Genomic DNA, 14,637 nt, shown 5'->3' on the forward strand with positions numbered 1-14,637 from the left:
AGTCAAAGCTATGGTTTTTCCAATAGTCATGTATGGATGTCAGAGTTGGACCATAAAGAAGGCTCAGCACTGAAGAATTGATGCTTTTGAACTGTGGTGTTGGAGAAGATTCTTGAGAGTCCCTTGGAAAGCAAGGAAATCAAACGAGTCCATCCTAAAAGAAATCAACCCTAAACATTCACTGGAAGAACTGATGCTGAAGCTCTAATACTCTGACCACTCATTGGAAAAGACCCTGATGCTGGGAAAGACTGACGGCAGGAAGAGAAGGGGGCGACAGAGGATGAGATGGTGGGGTGGAATCACTGACTCGATGGACATGAGTTTGAGCAAACTCTGGGAGATAGTGAAGGATAGGGAAGCCTGGCATGCTGCAGTCCGTGGGGTTGTGAAGAGTCAGGCATGACTTAGTGACTGAACAACAAATGAAGTACATAACAGATTTCAAAGACTTAAGAAAAAAATGTAAAATAGCCCCTAAAATTTTTTATATTGATTATATGTTGAAAATTTTTAATATATTGGCTTAAAATATATTTTTATGATTAATCTCATCTGTTTCTTTTTACCTTTAAAATGTAAGTAATAGAAAATTGAAAGTACATATATGGCTTTCAAAATATGTCTATGGAACAGCACTGTTACAGAATATTTTGCAGAAGATTCCTTCCTGCTATTATGCTTTTTTGGGTACACATATAGGATGTTTTTCAGGGAAGACAGTAAAATATAAAGGCAGAAGGTATGATCCATGCTGGTTAGATAATACTTATAGGTTTGTATGTGTGTGCTCAGTTGCTCAGTTGTGTCTGACTCTTCGAGACCCCATAGACTGTAGCCCATCAGACTCCTCTATCTATGTAATTTTCCAGGCAAGAATCCTAGAGTGGGTTGCCATTTCTTACCTCAGGGGGGTCTTCCCAACCCAGGGATCAAACCCACATCTCTTGTGTCTCTTTCATTGGCAGGCGAAATCTTTACCACTGTGCCACTTGAGAAGACCCATTTCTAGGTTTGGTGAGAGGAATCATTAAATTTTTGTTCTGAAAACTTTACTTTGGATGCTAAAAATCCAGGTCCAATGTTCTGGAACTGAAAAAGGATAGAAAATTTGGGATGCTGAAATGTTTGCTAGTCTGGTATTTCCTGTGCTGTCATTGGATGGATGTCCTAATTTCCTGAATATCAATAGATTCCTGCTGGCACATGGGGACAGTAAAAAAGATGTCATTGAAAGAAGCAAATTTCTTATGGAATAGGTTGTTTGACATGATGATGTTATGGGAATTAAGCAATGCTAACTTTGATCTTGTTTTTCTTTTTTGAAATAAGACATCTGGGTTGTTTTATGTCTGTGTTGACCTACTAGCAGGAAAATAAATAAATAATTTGAATTGTAATTAGGTTGGGAATAACATCTAATGACTTAGGGAGTTTGTAAGACTAACTAGTTTTTGCAAAAATTTCTAAATAAATAAAAGTTAGAGGGCTCAATTCCAAGCATCTTTCAAAATAAAAATTTAATTAAAATGTAACTTAATTTAAAGCATCATAACATTCTCAAATCAATGAATTTAGTGGCTTTTCTTCTTTCAAAAAGAAGAAAACTAAAGATGTAAACTAAAATGGGTCCCTTCTTTTTTCTATTACTCACAAGTGGTACATGGTTTATAAGTTCCTTTCAAAGTGACCACAATCATGCTCACTCACCTCATCCCTAGAGCAATGAGAAGAGTATGGATGAGTAGTCCGACCCTTGGGAATGACTGAAAACCACACCGAAAAACTCCTCGTGCACGTCCTCAGGCACACAAGTGCTCTGTGACTATCTATGTCCAACATGATTCATGATGGAGTTAACCTTCTCTTGCCTAATGAGCTTAAGAGAAGATTTTGAAATATACTTGGGGGATTTATGGAAGTGAGAGACTTAAAAATATGAGTATTATGACACTCAAGGACCTGTCAGTGACTCTACTGGGAAGAACACAGCAGCATAAGAAAGAAGAAATGGGACATGGGGTGATTTTTTCTGGTATTGGAAAACATGCCATCAACACCAGATATTATAAGGACAGATGGCATGGCAGATGCTCTGAAAAAAAAAATGACTTACTACTAGGTGAACCAGAAAAAAATAAACAAGACAGACAGAGGGAAAAGTACACAAGTTCCTCTTTGTTGTCAAGAACATCTCGTAGCTGTAAAATGTCTAATTGCATTCTACAGGGTTGCACATTACAAAGGCAATCAATCTCACCCCCTTTCTCCACTGATTGCACTTTTGGAGTTTATGGGCATTCTTTTGAGAGGACTCATTTTTATCTACTGGATTTCTAAGGAAGAAAGGAAGGCAACGTCTAATCTGATCCGTGATGCTAAAATATTTTGAGAATGTTACTGCTAATTTTTCTCTGGCTCAGCTGCTTCCATCTGATATGCAGAACCTAGATGAAACTCATGTAGGCTTATTCTAGAAATGTTCCCACTTAATATCCTTTCATAGTTGTATATCAGGTGAATGGGGTTGGCACTTTAATAAATTTAAATCAAAGTCGTTTAAAATGAGTCTTAGAAAGCTGGTCTGTGTTCTCTCATTGGTTCCCCAGAATTTAATATAGGTTCCTTGGCAAAATTATAAGTTGGGGTATGTTATGGGTCTATGTCGCCGACTCGATGGACATGAGTTTGACTGAACTCCGGGAGTTGGTGATGGACAGGTAGGCCTGGCATGCTGTAATTCATGGGGTCGCAAAGAGTCGGATATGACTGAGCAACTGAATTGAACTGAACTGAACTGATGAGTCTATGGAATTGGCAAGGAATGGTTGAAACCAATAAAGATTATCTACAAATGCTAAGGGTTTACTGTGAAGCACATGTATAGACAATAGTGCCAACATATATAGATTTAATATACAAAAATTCAGCAATATGCACTTAGAAACCACTGTTCCATCACTTATATTAGACAGAAATGGATGCAACTGAGCCCGAAATTGCCAACGTGAGTTGCTAAAATAAGAAAAGTATGTGAATAATATTAAGGCCATTGGTGAAAGGAAAAAAAAACCATCTGGGAAAGTATCTAGTGATGATTTTGTCACTATATTTGGAGATGAAATTGAAAAACTAAAGGCTATCCAGTAACACTGACTAACAAATAACTACTATAGCTACTATAGGGTTTTCAAGGGTAATTTTAATTATATGTAACATTTACTTCTCTGTATTGTTTTCAGAAACCCTAATAGGCTTCCTAAGGTAGACCCCATTGTACACATACAATTTTCACTAATACACGTACACATATGATTTACAAAATCATTGAAAAAATGAAAATAACAACATGGAGTTCAGATGTAGCTTAGACACCTATTTTTTTCCATTTTAGAGGAGAAAATGCACCCAAGATCACCTGTCAATCCCTGTCTATTCTTTATTTCCTTCTTTTTATTCTATTTCTTCTCTCAGTTGCCCAGATCAGTCCTTTCCTCTGTTACAGTTAAGTAGGAAAGACTAAATGTGGAGAATGAGTTTCTAGAGACTAATATCAAACTAGCCTTTCCATCTGGCTCACCTTGGAAAAAATAAGTGTACTGTTTAAGGATATATACTTTCTACACAGCTAGGGAGACATCACAGGGAAGCCGTTTCAATCTGGAACGAGTCCTACATGGAGACTTGCCTAGAGTGTGTCCCTGCTAAGTCCTCTCAGAGGAATAAGCCCTGGGTCTGATGCACCAGCCAGGAGTGGATCTCCCTTTGGTGGGGGTGGGGAGAGCAGGCTATATTCCAGCATAAAGTGGCTGGTTGCCACAGAGCTATGAAATGCCGTGTTCCTTGACCTTATCAACAAGTGCAAATCTCTATTTGACACCCCTTGTCAGACTTCCAAACTTGGACAATAACTCATGATAAAACAGCTTCCTATTCTGCTTTGTGGAATTTTCTGTAAGAAACTCAGAGAAAATACAAGTATTCCCTGATACTGGCAGAGGCTGGATAATGCTGCAGTTATACATTCTATCAGACAGCAATCTGTTTTGTTTTGTTTTGTTTTTAATGTTTTGAAGCTCCCTTCTAATAATGTCAACACATAATCTGTGTTTATACAGGAGACACCATTATCTTATTAGCATTACATAGTTTGTCTCCTAACTGAGAATACACTCCTTCTGTAGGTTTATAATGCAGATTATAATGTTTTCTGTTTCAGAGACTTCTACTTTATATCCCTCAGATTAAAGATTTATATTTTATATCCCTAAGATTAAAGATAATGGTAGAATGGGCAGAATGAGCCAAAAAAAAAATGCTGAAAAATCCCAGATGTTCCTCTATCCTTTACATAGCATAATTACAAAGGACATTTTTCCTAAAAGGAAAATAGTTCACTAGACACTTAAAATGGGAAGTAATTTCAGTCTTTAAGAGCTGCCAGTAAATGGCATCTTACTTGACAATTGTGCTCGCATGATAGTGTCAGTGCTATGTTTTAGTGTGGCATTAAGAATACTGTGACATAATACTATCCTTGCAATACATACTTCTTACATAAATAAAATGTTTATGATTCACTTTATCAAACACCTATTCTTTGCCTTGACAAAAATATGCATTTTATGTCATTTCCATGGATAATTTCTTATTATGAATTTCCAACAGTGATCTTGCTTTATAATAAACTTCTAATTTACTCAAATCAAAAAACCAGAAAACTCTACCAAAAAATAAGATATATAAATATATATTTTAACCATTTACCTGTGGTTGAGAAAGAGATAAATGATAAGGAAAAAAAGTTTCCATAACTTTTTTTTTTTCCAGAAATTCAACCTACAGAAACATTTATATATACTTCAATCATTTACAGCTTCTATAACTTCTATAACCCTCTAGCAAGAACAAACTTTTACAGAACCTGACTTATTACAAGATCCAGAACTACTTTTTGAATCATCAAAATTAAATTTACCTTTAGTGTAATTTTATGTTATGTTCTAATTCATTAAAAATTTATAAATCCATGTCATATAGTAAGCCTTGAATAATCAAAATATTATTTTTTCCCTTCTTTTCCCCAAATATTTTCATTCTCATTTACCTCAGGTATGTGAATATTTATATGAGCATAAATCTCAATTAACTAGAACCTTCTTTTAAATTTTTCCTCCCAAACTATCTTCTTTCTCAATTGGTTCCATAAATAAACACAAACTGAAGAAAACCTGGTTTTAGGAACATTCTGAAAGCTTTCATGGGGAGATGCTTAAATTGTCTTCAAGCAGTTATAACAGAAAGGAGATAAAATACTGCAGCTCCTTGAGACTCAAAAACCAGATTGCAACGAAGAGTCTCATTTTGAAATAGTCACTCCTATAAAGTCTCTGCTCACAGTAGCACTTAGCACTTATCATCACAGACTGGAAACTAATCAGATCTAGAGTCATTATAAAATAAGAAGACCCTCAGAGAACTCCAAAATAATGATGGCTGGGTTGTAAACTCCCCTTCCAATTATGTTTATTGTTTTAGTTGATGGACTCACAGAAGTGAAACAAACCTGGAGAAAATAAGCACCATAATGGCAGGAGCCACACTCCCAGTGAGGGCTTCCCTGGTGGCCCAGATGGTAAAGAGTCTGCCTGCAATGCAGGAGACCTGGGTTCTTTCCCTGGGTTGGAAAGATCCCCTGGATAAGGGAATGGCAACCCACTCCAGTATTCTTGCCTAGAGAATTTCATGGAGAGAAGAGCCTGGTGTGCTACAGTCCGTGGGGTTGCAAACAGTCAGACAAAACTCAGCTACTAACATACACACACACTCCCAGTGCCTGAAGATGCTTAAAAATTAATGAAGATGCAGGACGTAGAGCACTAACTTTGCGGGTAAATATGAAACTGAAAGATCGACGGGAAAGGTTTTTATTTTTCACATTCAATCAAATAAGTCTGAATATATTTCATTTCTTACGGTGAGTGGAATAAGTCATCAAGCTAGAATCAATAACTTTAGGGTTGTTTAGTAAACTTCTTCACTCACCTTCCATGGGGGTGTTACTGTCCGGTCGATTTGCAAAAACTACATCCACATACTCGAGCTGCAGCCTCTGGAGGGAGCCCTTCAGTCCTGGGAACAGAAGCAGGAAAAATCTCAAAAAGTCTAAACATGAGCACTATTAGAAATTGCTGAAGTTTGCTTTCTTTCAAGAATTTACTTTAAAAAAAAAGCATTGGATTAGTTTCAAAAAGACATTGAATACAATGATGTGTTCATTGGCCCCTGCTGCTGCTGCTGCTAATAAGTTGCTTCAGTTGTGTCTGACTCTGTGCGACCCCATAGATGGCAGCCCACCAGGCTCCCCCGTCCCTGGCTCCTAGAACCCTTTAAAAATATATCAAGGATTGACATCGTCCCCAGCAAAGAAAAGCCTTAGAACTTTCTCAGCAGTACTAGTGCTTACTGGAAACCCACACTTGGTAATGACCTTTCACAGTAGTTCCTGTGTGGCTGAACCCAGAAGCAAAGTTTAGAACAAAAAGCAGCCTAAAAGTTTAACTTCTTTCTTTTTGAAAAATGCAAGTTAATGTCACATTTTGAATTACTTAATGGGCTTATAGTGTGATGGATATATATTTATTGCACATCCAAAATATAAAAATTGTGTAAATCACCAATAAAAGATTGACAATCTCATCAATATACACACGGGTTTTAATAGGAATAAAAGGGTTGGCAAATGAAGGTTTCACTCAACATTATACTAACTGAACAAAGTTTGGAGAACCTTAAATATAGCTGAGTCCTACCATTTCTATTTTTCCCCCTTATTTTGAGAAGAAACAAAACCACTAGAAGCTCTAAAGATTTAAGGGGTAATAAAAAAGAGAGAGTTAGAATTTTAAAACAAGCTTAACCAATAATTTATGTCTCAACTCTAACCACTGAGTCACATTACTATGATTACTCAGAAAAAAAATTTAATTTCAGTAAAATTAATACTTCCCTGAAATAGGATGTATTGTATACAATATTATGCAACCAAAAGGATGACAGTGTTCAAGAATTACTTTATTTCATTTCTAAGAGGCACAGCACTTCCTTATCAGCCTATTTAATTCCACAGGAAGACTGGAGGGTTTTCTCTTTTTATTATAGGCATAAAATTAATTGCATGTTAAATGAGGCTCTTATAAATTTAAATCTGGCTCATTTAAATTTGATTTTTCAAACTGGTTTATTGGCCAGCCACAATTACTTTTCTGACAGGAAAATGGAGTGCTTGAATCCAGTTTCGGAAATAATTTTTCATTCATTGAGAAAAGATTGATTGTCTGTGATGGTAGCTTGTTAAGAGAAGCACTCATGAAGAGATTAGGACTGACAGGTATTGTAAGGTAAGGTCTAATGCCTATCCTTAAAAACTGTGGTGACCTTCATGCTTGGGGTATTACCAGCTATCTCAATGGGCATCTTGAAATTAAATTTACCTTAAAAAGCATTATGATATGAACCCCCTCAGGAAGCAGCTATATGTATGGAGGAAGTAAGGAGCGGAAAAGATAACCAAGCAAACAACCCACCATGCTCCTCTGTCCATGAGATTTTCCAGGCAAAAATACTGGAGTGGATCTTCCAACCCAGGGGTCAAACCCAGGTCTCTTTATGTTTCCTGCATTGACAGGCAGGTTCTTTACCACTAGTGCCACCTGGGAAGCCCAAATAACAGGGTATCCCAAGGCTGAAAATCTGTACTCTAGCATGTGATCCCACTTGCTATCCCACAAAGTTATTTGACTTTTTTTGTGTGACTTGGTTCTCTAATCTGTAGTGGAGATAACAATACTTATAACTTTCAGAATCACCACTCCAGAGAGCAAATAAAATCAGTTGGCAAGCACTTGATAGGTTTAACAGTCTATAGAAGTGAGGTAATTATAACAGTGGTGCTCACATCTAGAAAAGTTCAGGATAAGTGGTGCCAAAGACTAAATGAAAAGATTTTCACTGGACCTCCTTGTTTGAAAAGGAAGTCATTAGTGACAGTTCTGGCCCATGCCTGGCACTGGAAACAAAGTTCTACTTTCTGATGATGGTCTTCTACCTCTGTGTCTCTTCTTAACAGCTCAGCCAGGGCTAAGAGTAACTAGGAGAAAAAGCTATGACTGACTTGACCCTGTTGAAATGAGGTGTGATCAGTGATGATATAAGTATTTTTCTTCAGTGTCTTAAACATGTACTGAGTCTCAATTTGATTCTGAAACTGTGGCAGGCTTTGGGTGTTTAAAGATGCATGGATGTAGTATTTATACTTATGGGGTAAACAGTATATATTGAGAGAATTTATTGGTATAGGTTCATTGTTCAAGTGTGTGTATCCATAAATAATGACATGGAACTTGATATAATGACAATATTCTCTGTATTCAATCATTTCTCATTTCTCAGTTCTTTCTCTGGAAAGCCTTTTTTTAAATTTTTTAATATTTAGGCCAAGAGTCAAGAGTATTCACATAAGAATATAAGAAATAATGGGAAGAATACGTTTGAATCAGTTCTAATGAGGTGGATGAAACTGGAGCCTATTATACAGAGTGAAGTAAGCCAGAAAGAAAAACACCAATACAGTATACTAATGCATATATATGGAATTTAGAAAGATGGTAATGATAACCCCATATACGAGACAGCAAAAGAGACACAGGTATATAGAACAGTCTTTTGGTCTCTGTGGGAGAGGGCGAGGATGGGATGATTTGGGAGAATGGCAATGAAACAGGTATATTATCATATGTGAAACGAATTGCCAATCCAGGTTCAACGCATGATACAGGATGCTCGGGGCTGCTGCACTGGGATGAACCAGAGGGATGGGATGGGGAGAGAGGTGGGAGGGGGGTTCAAGATGGGGAACACATGTACACCCGGGGCGGATTCATGTCAATGTATGGCAAAACCAATATAATATTGTAAAGTAATTAGCCTCCAATAAAAAAATAAATAAAAATAAAATTAAAAAAAGAAATAATGGGTTTCATTCTGTCCACTGAATCCCTACTCTGACCTTGAACTGAAGTAAAAAGAGGTTGTGTTCCTAAGAGGCACTGTCCACTCACTTTGAAAATCTTAATCACATAAAGCCTTGTAATCCATGGTATGAATTTTGGATTTTACTCCACATGAGATAGCAGAATGTTGGTGAGGGGGTAAGGAAATGAGAGTTAAGCCAGGAAAATGATGTTATCAGATTTGTGTTCTGAACTGATACCCGGCTGCTGAGAGTGACCTGTGAGGGGCCAGAGAGAAAGGAGGAAAGGAGACCAGAAAGAGGTCACTGCAGCAGACCACCCGTGAACCAAGTTGGTGAGACGTGTTCACGTTCAGGACAAGTTGTATAGGTAGAAATAAGAGGACTCTAGGTGTGCTGAATATGGAGTGTGGAGCTGGAGGTATCAAGGAGGACACAGATTTTTGGCCTGAGAATGATGTGACTGTTAGTGAATGAAGTCACAGGAGAAACGGGTCAGTGGTGGGAGCCGTGTTGGGTCTGAGCAGCACATCAGTCAACCCCACAGCGCTCTCGGCAGGTGGACGGGCCAGTCTGGCATTCAGAGGAGAGGTGCCTGTGCAGGTGAGACACAGAGCTTGGGACCCAGCTCTGGCTGGGTCTGAATGACCCTGCCAATGTCTTTTAGCCCTTTTGGGCTTTAGTATTCTCATCTTTCCAAACACAAAATGGAGCTAGATGATCTTTCTGTTTCCATCCTTCATGTGACTGCAAAACAAATCAGGTAGTCCTGCCTTTTTCTAATTGGATGCTTTAATCTTGTAGCTAAATTGTAGCAACATAAAGGCTTGCTAACAAGTGTCTTCTTGAGAGCCATTTAGAGTTTATCTCCAATAAACAAATAGTCATGTTCTATTTCCACTGAGCAAAAGTTTGTTGAGCTCTGACTTGGGGCCAAGTATTAAGTAGATGTGTGGAAATGCATTAACCTTGGCTCCAGAGGGGCATCCAAATGGAGATGGCTAATCATAACCTAAGGACATAAGTGAGCCCATGCACTGAATGTACTTGCTGAAGTGCAATTTTGTTTTGGTTTTTAGATTTTAATTTGTTTATTTCTTTTATTTTTGGCCATTCTGGGTCTTCATTACTTCAGCCTTTCTCTGGTTGTGGCAAGCAGGTGCTACTCTCTAGTTGCAGTGTTCGAGCTTCTCTTTGCAGAGGTTTCACTTGTTGCCAAGTATGGGCTTCCGAGCATGGGCCGAGTAGTTGCGCATGGGCTTAGTTGCCCTATGGCATGTGGAATCTTCCCAGACCAGGGATCAAACCCATGTTCCCCAAATTGGCAGGTGGATCCTTAGCCACTAGACCAGCAGGGAAGTCTGAGAAGGCACTTTTGACATTAGCCTGTCCCTTGGCACTAACACAGCATCTGTGGGAGTGAAAACAGGAGGAGCAGGAAAAACGTTTCCTGCTCTCAGGAAATGTCTAGAAGTTAACTGGAAATTCCTCAAAAGTTCACAGGAGGATAAATTATGTTATGTAAAGAAAATAGCCTTCAAGTGACTATAGTAAAAAGAAATCGAAGTTAATCTCCCTTTTAGGTTCTGAAGTTTAATCACAGGCATCTATAGAAATATGCTCATTTCAGACATTAAGCAGGTTGGCAGGGTTAGAAGTGGGTCATGTGTTCACTGTGGCAAGTTTAACTCTGTAGAAATAAGGCCGTGAGTAGTTTGGAAATTCTGCAAGGGTTCTATTCAAATATGCCGTGTCATCATCTTCTACGCCTATGGCATATTTGTGTTCCTGTCAGGCTTGAAAAAAGATGTTGCCTTAAATAATGTGCACGGCTTCTCCATTTAATTTTCCAGCTTCTTCTCGTCAGACCTTCAGTCACGATTTGAGACATGCTTCTTAAAGAAGACTGTTCTGTACTAGAATAAGTGGGTACACCTCCCATGATGAAACATGATTATTTGGGGTGGATGGTTTCAATTTACGATGAACATGGTACATCAGAAAGGAACCCTGTAGTGAATCCATTTATTATGAAATTTATTCTTTAATTGAAAATTATCAATTGTCTCTTTTTTAAAAAGTTCAGATTGTAGGGTTTGACATTTGCCCTTCATTAAAAAGTCTTAAGCGGAGCTTTTTAAAATATTTTTCATCTCCTACTCCTAAAACAGTGACAGTGGGTTTGTGTTTTGAATCACATAACAAAACTGTTGCTTACCTGAAAGGCAAATACAGACAGACACAGCTTTTGCTTATAAAAGCAAATAAACACTTTACTTATGATTACAATTTGACTTACCAAACTATTTCCATTCTTTCATGTTAGATACTAAAGAGCTTGGATCTGCTAAATTTTAACACTGGCACAAATTTGAGTTTAATGAATGTTTGTGGAATGACTAAATTAATAAATAGACTTTCAGAGCCTGAGTGGATCTTGTGATTCCGAATGAATATAGTATAGAATATTCCAAATGAATATAGGAGTATAGAATATATTCACTCCTTCCTTGTGAATCTAAGGAAAATGTTGTTTCTAACTGGATCTAAGTCAAGGACTTAAGGCTTGTTGAAAAGGTCTTTTGTTTTTCAAAACTGCATTATACCCAAATGAAACTAATTTTATACTCTAAAAAGTAACTTAGGTAGCCAAGGTCATCCAGCATACAGGTGGCCTGAGCTCTACAAGAATTGGACTTCTGTCTCATTCTTCAAAAGTACTTCTCAAATTTAATGTGCATATGAAACTCCAATCTTGAATAAGGTCACCTTCCTCACAGGACAAGTCCCACTGAACCCTGAGGAAAATGATTTGTAAACCTCTTCAAAATTTATTTTGGGTCTAGAAATCTCATGTCCCTTCTTTTTTTTTTTTCCTGTAAAATTCACTCAATTCCCTAATTTCAGTGTGCCTAGAAATATCCTTTGAGCTGACTCTCCTGCACTCAAGAGTATTTTCGTCTTTGGCTGACACTGTAAACTGCAAAATAACACCAACAGTAAGAACATTATAATCATTAATCCCAATTCTTCTTCAATCTGAAAAATTTGAAATTTTGTATTATTTTGAATCTGGGTCAGCTTGAATTTCAGTTGAACTGGTTTATCCATCCTGAGAGATTAGTTCCGTAAGAGAATTCCCAACTTATTTAAAGGGGGAGAAAATTTAAGGTATTTCTATTAAATTGTATGAGGCTTGAAGAAACCTGACTTAAAAAGGAGAGAAAAAGAGTTCTGAAATCATTCATCCACACTGGTACATATTAAAGCAATGGAGACTGGGTGAAAAGACAGTAGCACAACTTCTCTATTCTTTTTCTCATCGGTTTTCTATTTCTTTGTTGATTGCTATTGTAAACCACTTTCTGAATCTCTTTGGAATCAATTAGATCAGAAAGAAAAGAAAAACAAGGACTTTCTAGGCAGCACACTGCCACCATATCTGTTCAGCTTGGTACACAAGCTGAAGACTTGGATTTTTTCTTGTTGACAATCTTTGTGGTAGATGACACACATCATTGGGGCAAATACTAGAGCAGGAATGGTAACAGTTTGGGGAGGAAGGCTGGGTTTGACTGTACAATGTCAAACTGGACATGTGACCTGAGAAGGGATTTTGTTTGGGTGAGGAATTTGGAAGCTTTCTCAAGAGCTAGAAAGTGGTCATTCATCGTGGCAGTTTCAGAATGTTACTTAGTGTTCATAGAAGGAATACTAGTAGGTGCATTATTAGAATGATGATGGTGATGATGATGACAAAAATAACATTTACTGAGTGCTTATTATATAACAGACACAGTGCTCTATGTGAATAATCTAAGTTCAGTCCCTAAAATAGTAACCTTGTGAGGCAGGATATTTATGTACCATCTTATAGTCCAGGAGATGAGCCTAAGTGAGATTAAGTAACTTTAAGTACTTAAAGTACTCCAGCTTATAAATGACAGAGTTGGAACTTGAACTAATGTTCATCTGATTTCAAAACCCAGATGCCTACAAATATACTAAAACCAGTTAGTGATCAATACATATATTTTTGTGCTTATAAGTAAGTGTTTACAGGTAGACAGAGAAGTCAGTATAACTACAGGGAAAAGTAAGGAAGGATATGCACTGGATTGTGAAACGATGGAATGGGATGAGGTGAGCAAAGGGAGGAATTTATTTTTTTATTTTTATTTTTAAAGTAGTGGGATTAGAGTACATCTTTTTTTTTTTTTTGGTGATTTTAGTATTTCATAAGTGAGATTAGTTTTAAAAAGGAGAAAAATCATTTGCCTCAATGATTAATTATGAATATAAAGGTATAAAAATCTTGAATTTTTATGAAATAGTTCATGAACTAGTGTAAAGATACTAGAAACATATGGCAGCCCCTTTAAACATTTTTTTTCACTTATACTGATACATACCACAACATTGATGAACTTTATGCTAAGAAGCCAGTCACAAAATATTACATATTATATGACCTCATTTATATGAAACGTCCAGAATTGGTAAATCCATGGAGATAAGAGTAGTTTGGTGGCTGCCTGGCCTGTGGGAGAGTGTAAGGAGGGGATAAGAAGTGACTGTAAGTAGGTGTCAGGTTTCTTTTGGGGGATACGAAGGTGTTTTAAAATGGAAGTGTCAGGGGAGTGTAATCTCCTCAGTTCTGTCTCCTCTCAACAAAAATGTGAAGCAACGGACATTAAAGCCCTCGGCACATCACAGCTCTCGGACAGTGTTATAGCTCCCTCAGTTTTATTTAGAAAATAAAGGAAAATACATCCTTGAGGTGTGGGGGCATGCCAACCCAAAAGACACGAAGAGGAGAGAGAGAGAGGATGTGCACGAGTGGGAGAGAGAGACCCCCGGCCCTTTGGCTCCTCTTTTTATATGTCTGTCCTCCCCCTGGGCCTGCCCTGTGTAAATTTGGCTCACCAGGAGTGCCGTTTGTCCCACCCGAGGTCCTCACTCTGGTCCTCAACCTTCCATTGTTCTATTTTCACAGGCTTTTCCCTCTCTTGTCTTTTAGCCACCGCCATTCTGGACTCCTGTTTCCTATTCTAACTACCTAACAGAAGCATGGTGATGACTGCATACTCTGTAAATATTCTCAGAGCCAATGAATTGTGCATGTTAAATGGGTAAACTTTTATGGTATATAAATGATAGCGCAATAAAGCACTTTAAGAAATCTTATGGAAGTGCTTTATTAATGTTAGCATAAGTTGTAAAGAATAATACTAGAAAATCCAGTCATTTTCTTTTGAGTTCTCATTCTCCCCTGTATATTATTACTTCACCCCTCAGGAAGAAACATATGGTTGATTGTTGTTCTTCTCATAGACAGACTTCTTCCTCTTCCAATGTGTTTTGAACTTATTTGGTTGATACCTTTCTTGAACTGGCAACCCACAAATGAAAATAAAATGGAAGCAGCAGTACTCACCTTCAATAATATGTTTTCTTGACAACCCTCTTTCTGTTTCAGCTCTGAGAAGAAAAAGAAGCAAATGACTTTGAGTGGGGTGTGCTTTTTAAAAAATCGGTTTCAAAGTACAAAAGAATAATCATTCTTGACTGAATTTTTAATGCTATTGCCTGTTCTTGGCAAGTCT

The 14,637-nt window shown here is 37.5% G+C and overlaps 1 protein-coding gene across 2 annotated transcripts in view; it reads right to left on the reverse strand.

Moving 5' to 3' along the window:
- The window catches only part of KCNAB1 (potassium voltage-gated channel subfamily A regulatory beta subunit 1), a 450,018-nt gene that overhangs the window by 50,899 nt on the left and 384,482 nt on the right, over positions 1-14,637 (reverse strand). For both annotated transcript variants that reach the window (XM_055411178.2, XM_055411184.2), the window contains exons 7-8: positions 14,469-14,512; positions 6,046-6,132 (exon numbers count right to left, since the gene is read on the reverse strand). In XM_055411178.2, the coding sequence (XP_055267153.1) occupies positions 6,046-6,132; positions 14,469-14,512 (131 nt within the window). The remainder of the gene's footprint in view (positions 1-6,045; positions 6,133-14,468; positions 14,513-14,637) is intronic.

The sequence above is a fragment of the Moschus berezovskii genome, chromosome 1 (assembly GCF_049115385.1).
Source record: "Moschus berezovskii isolate FMDL1 chromosome 1, NW_MosBer_1.0, whole genome shotgun sequence".
NCBI lineage: Eukaryota > Metazoa > Chordata > Mammalia > Artiodactyla > Moschidae > Moschus > Moschus berezovskii.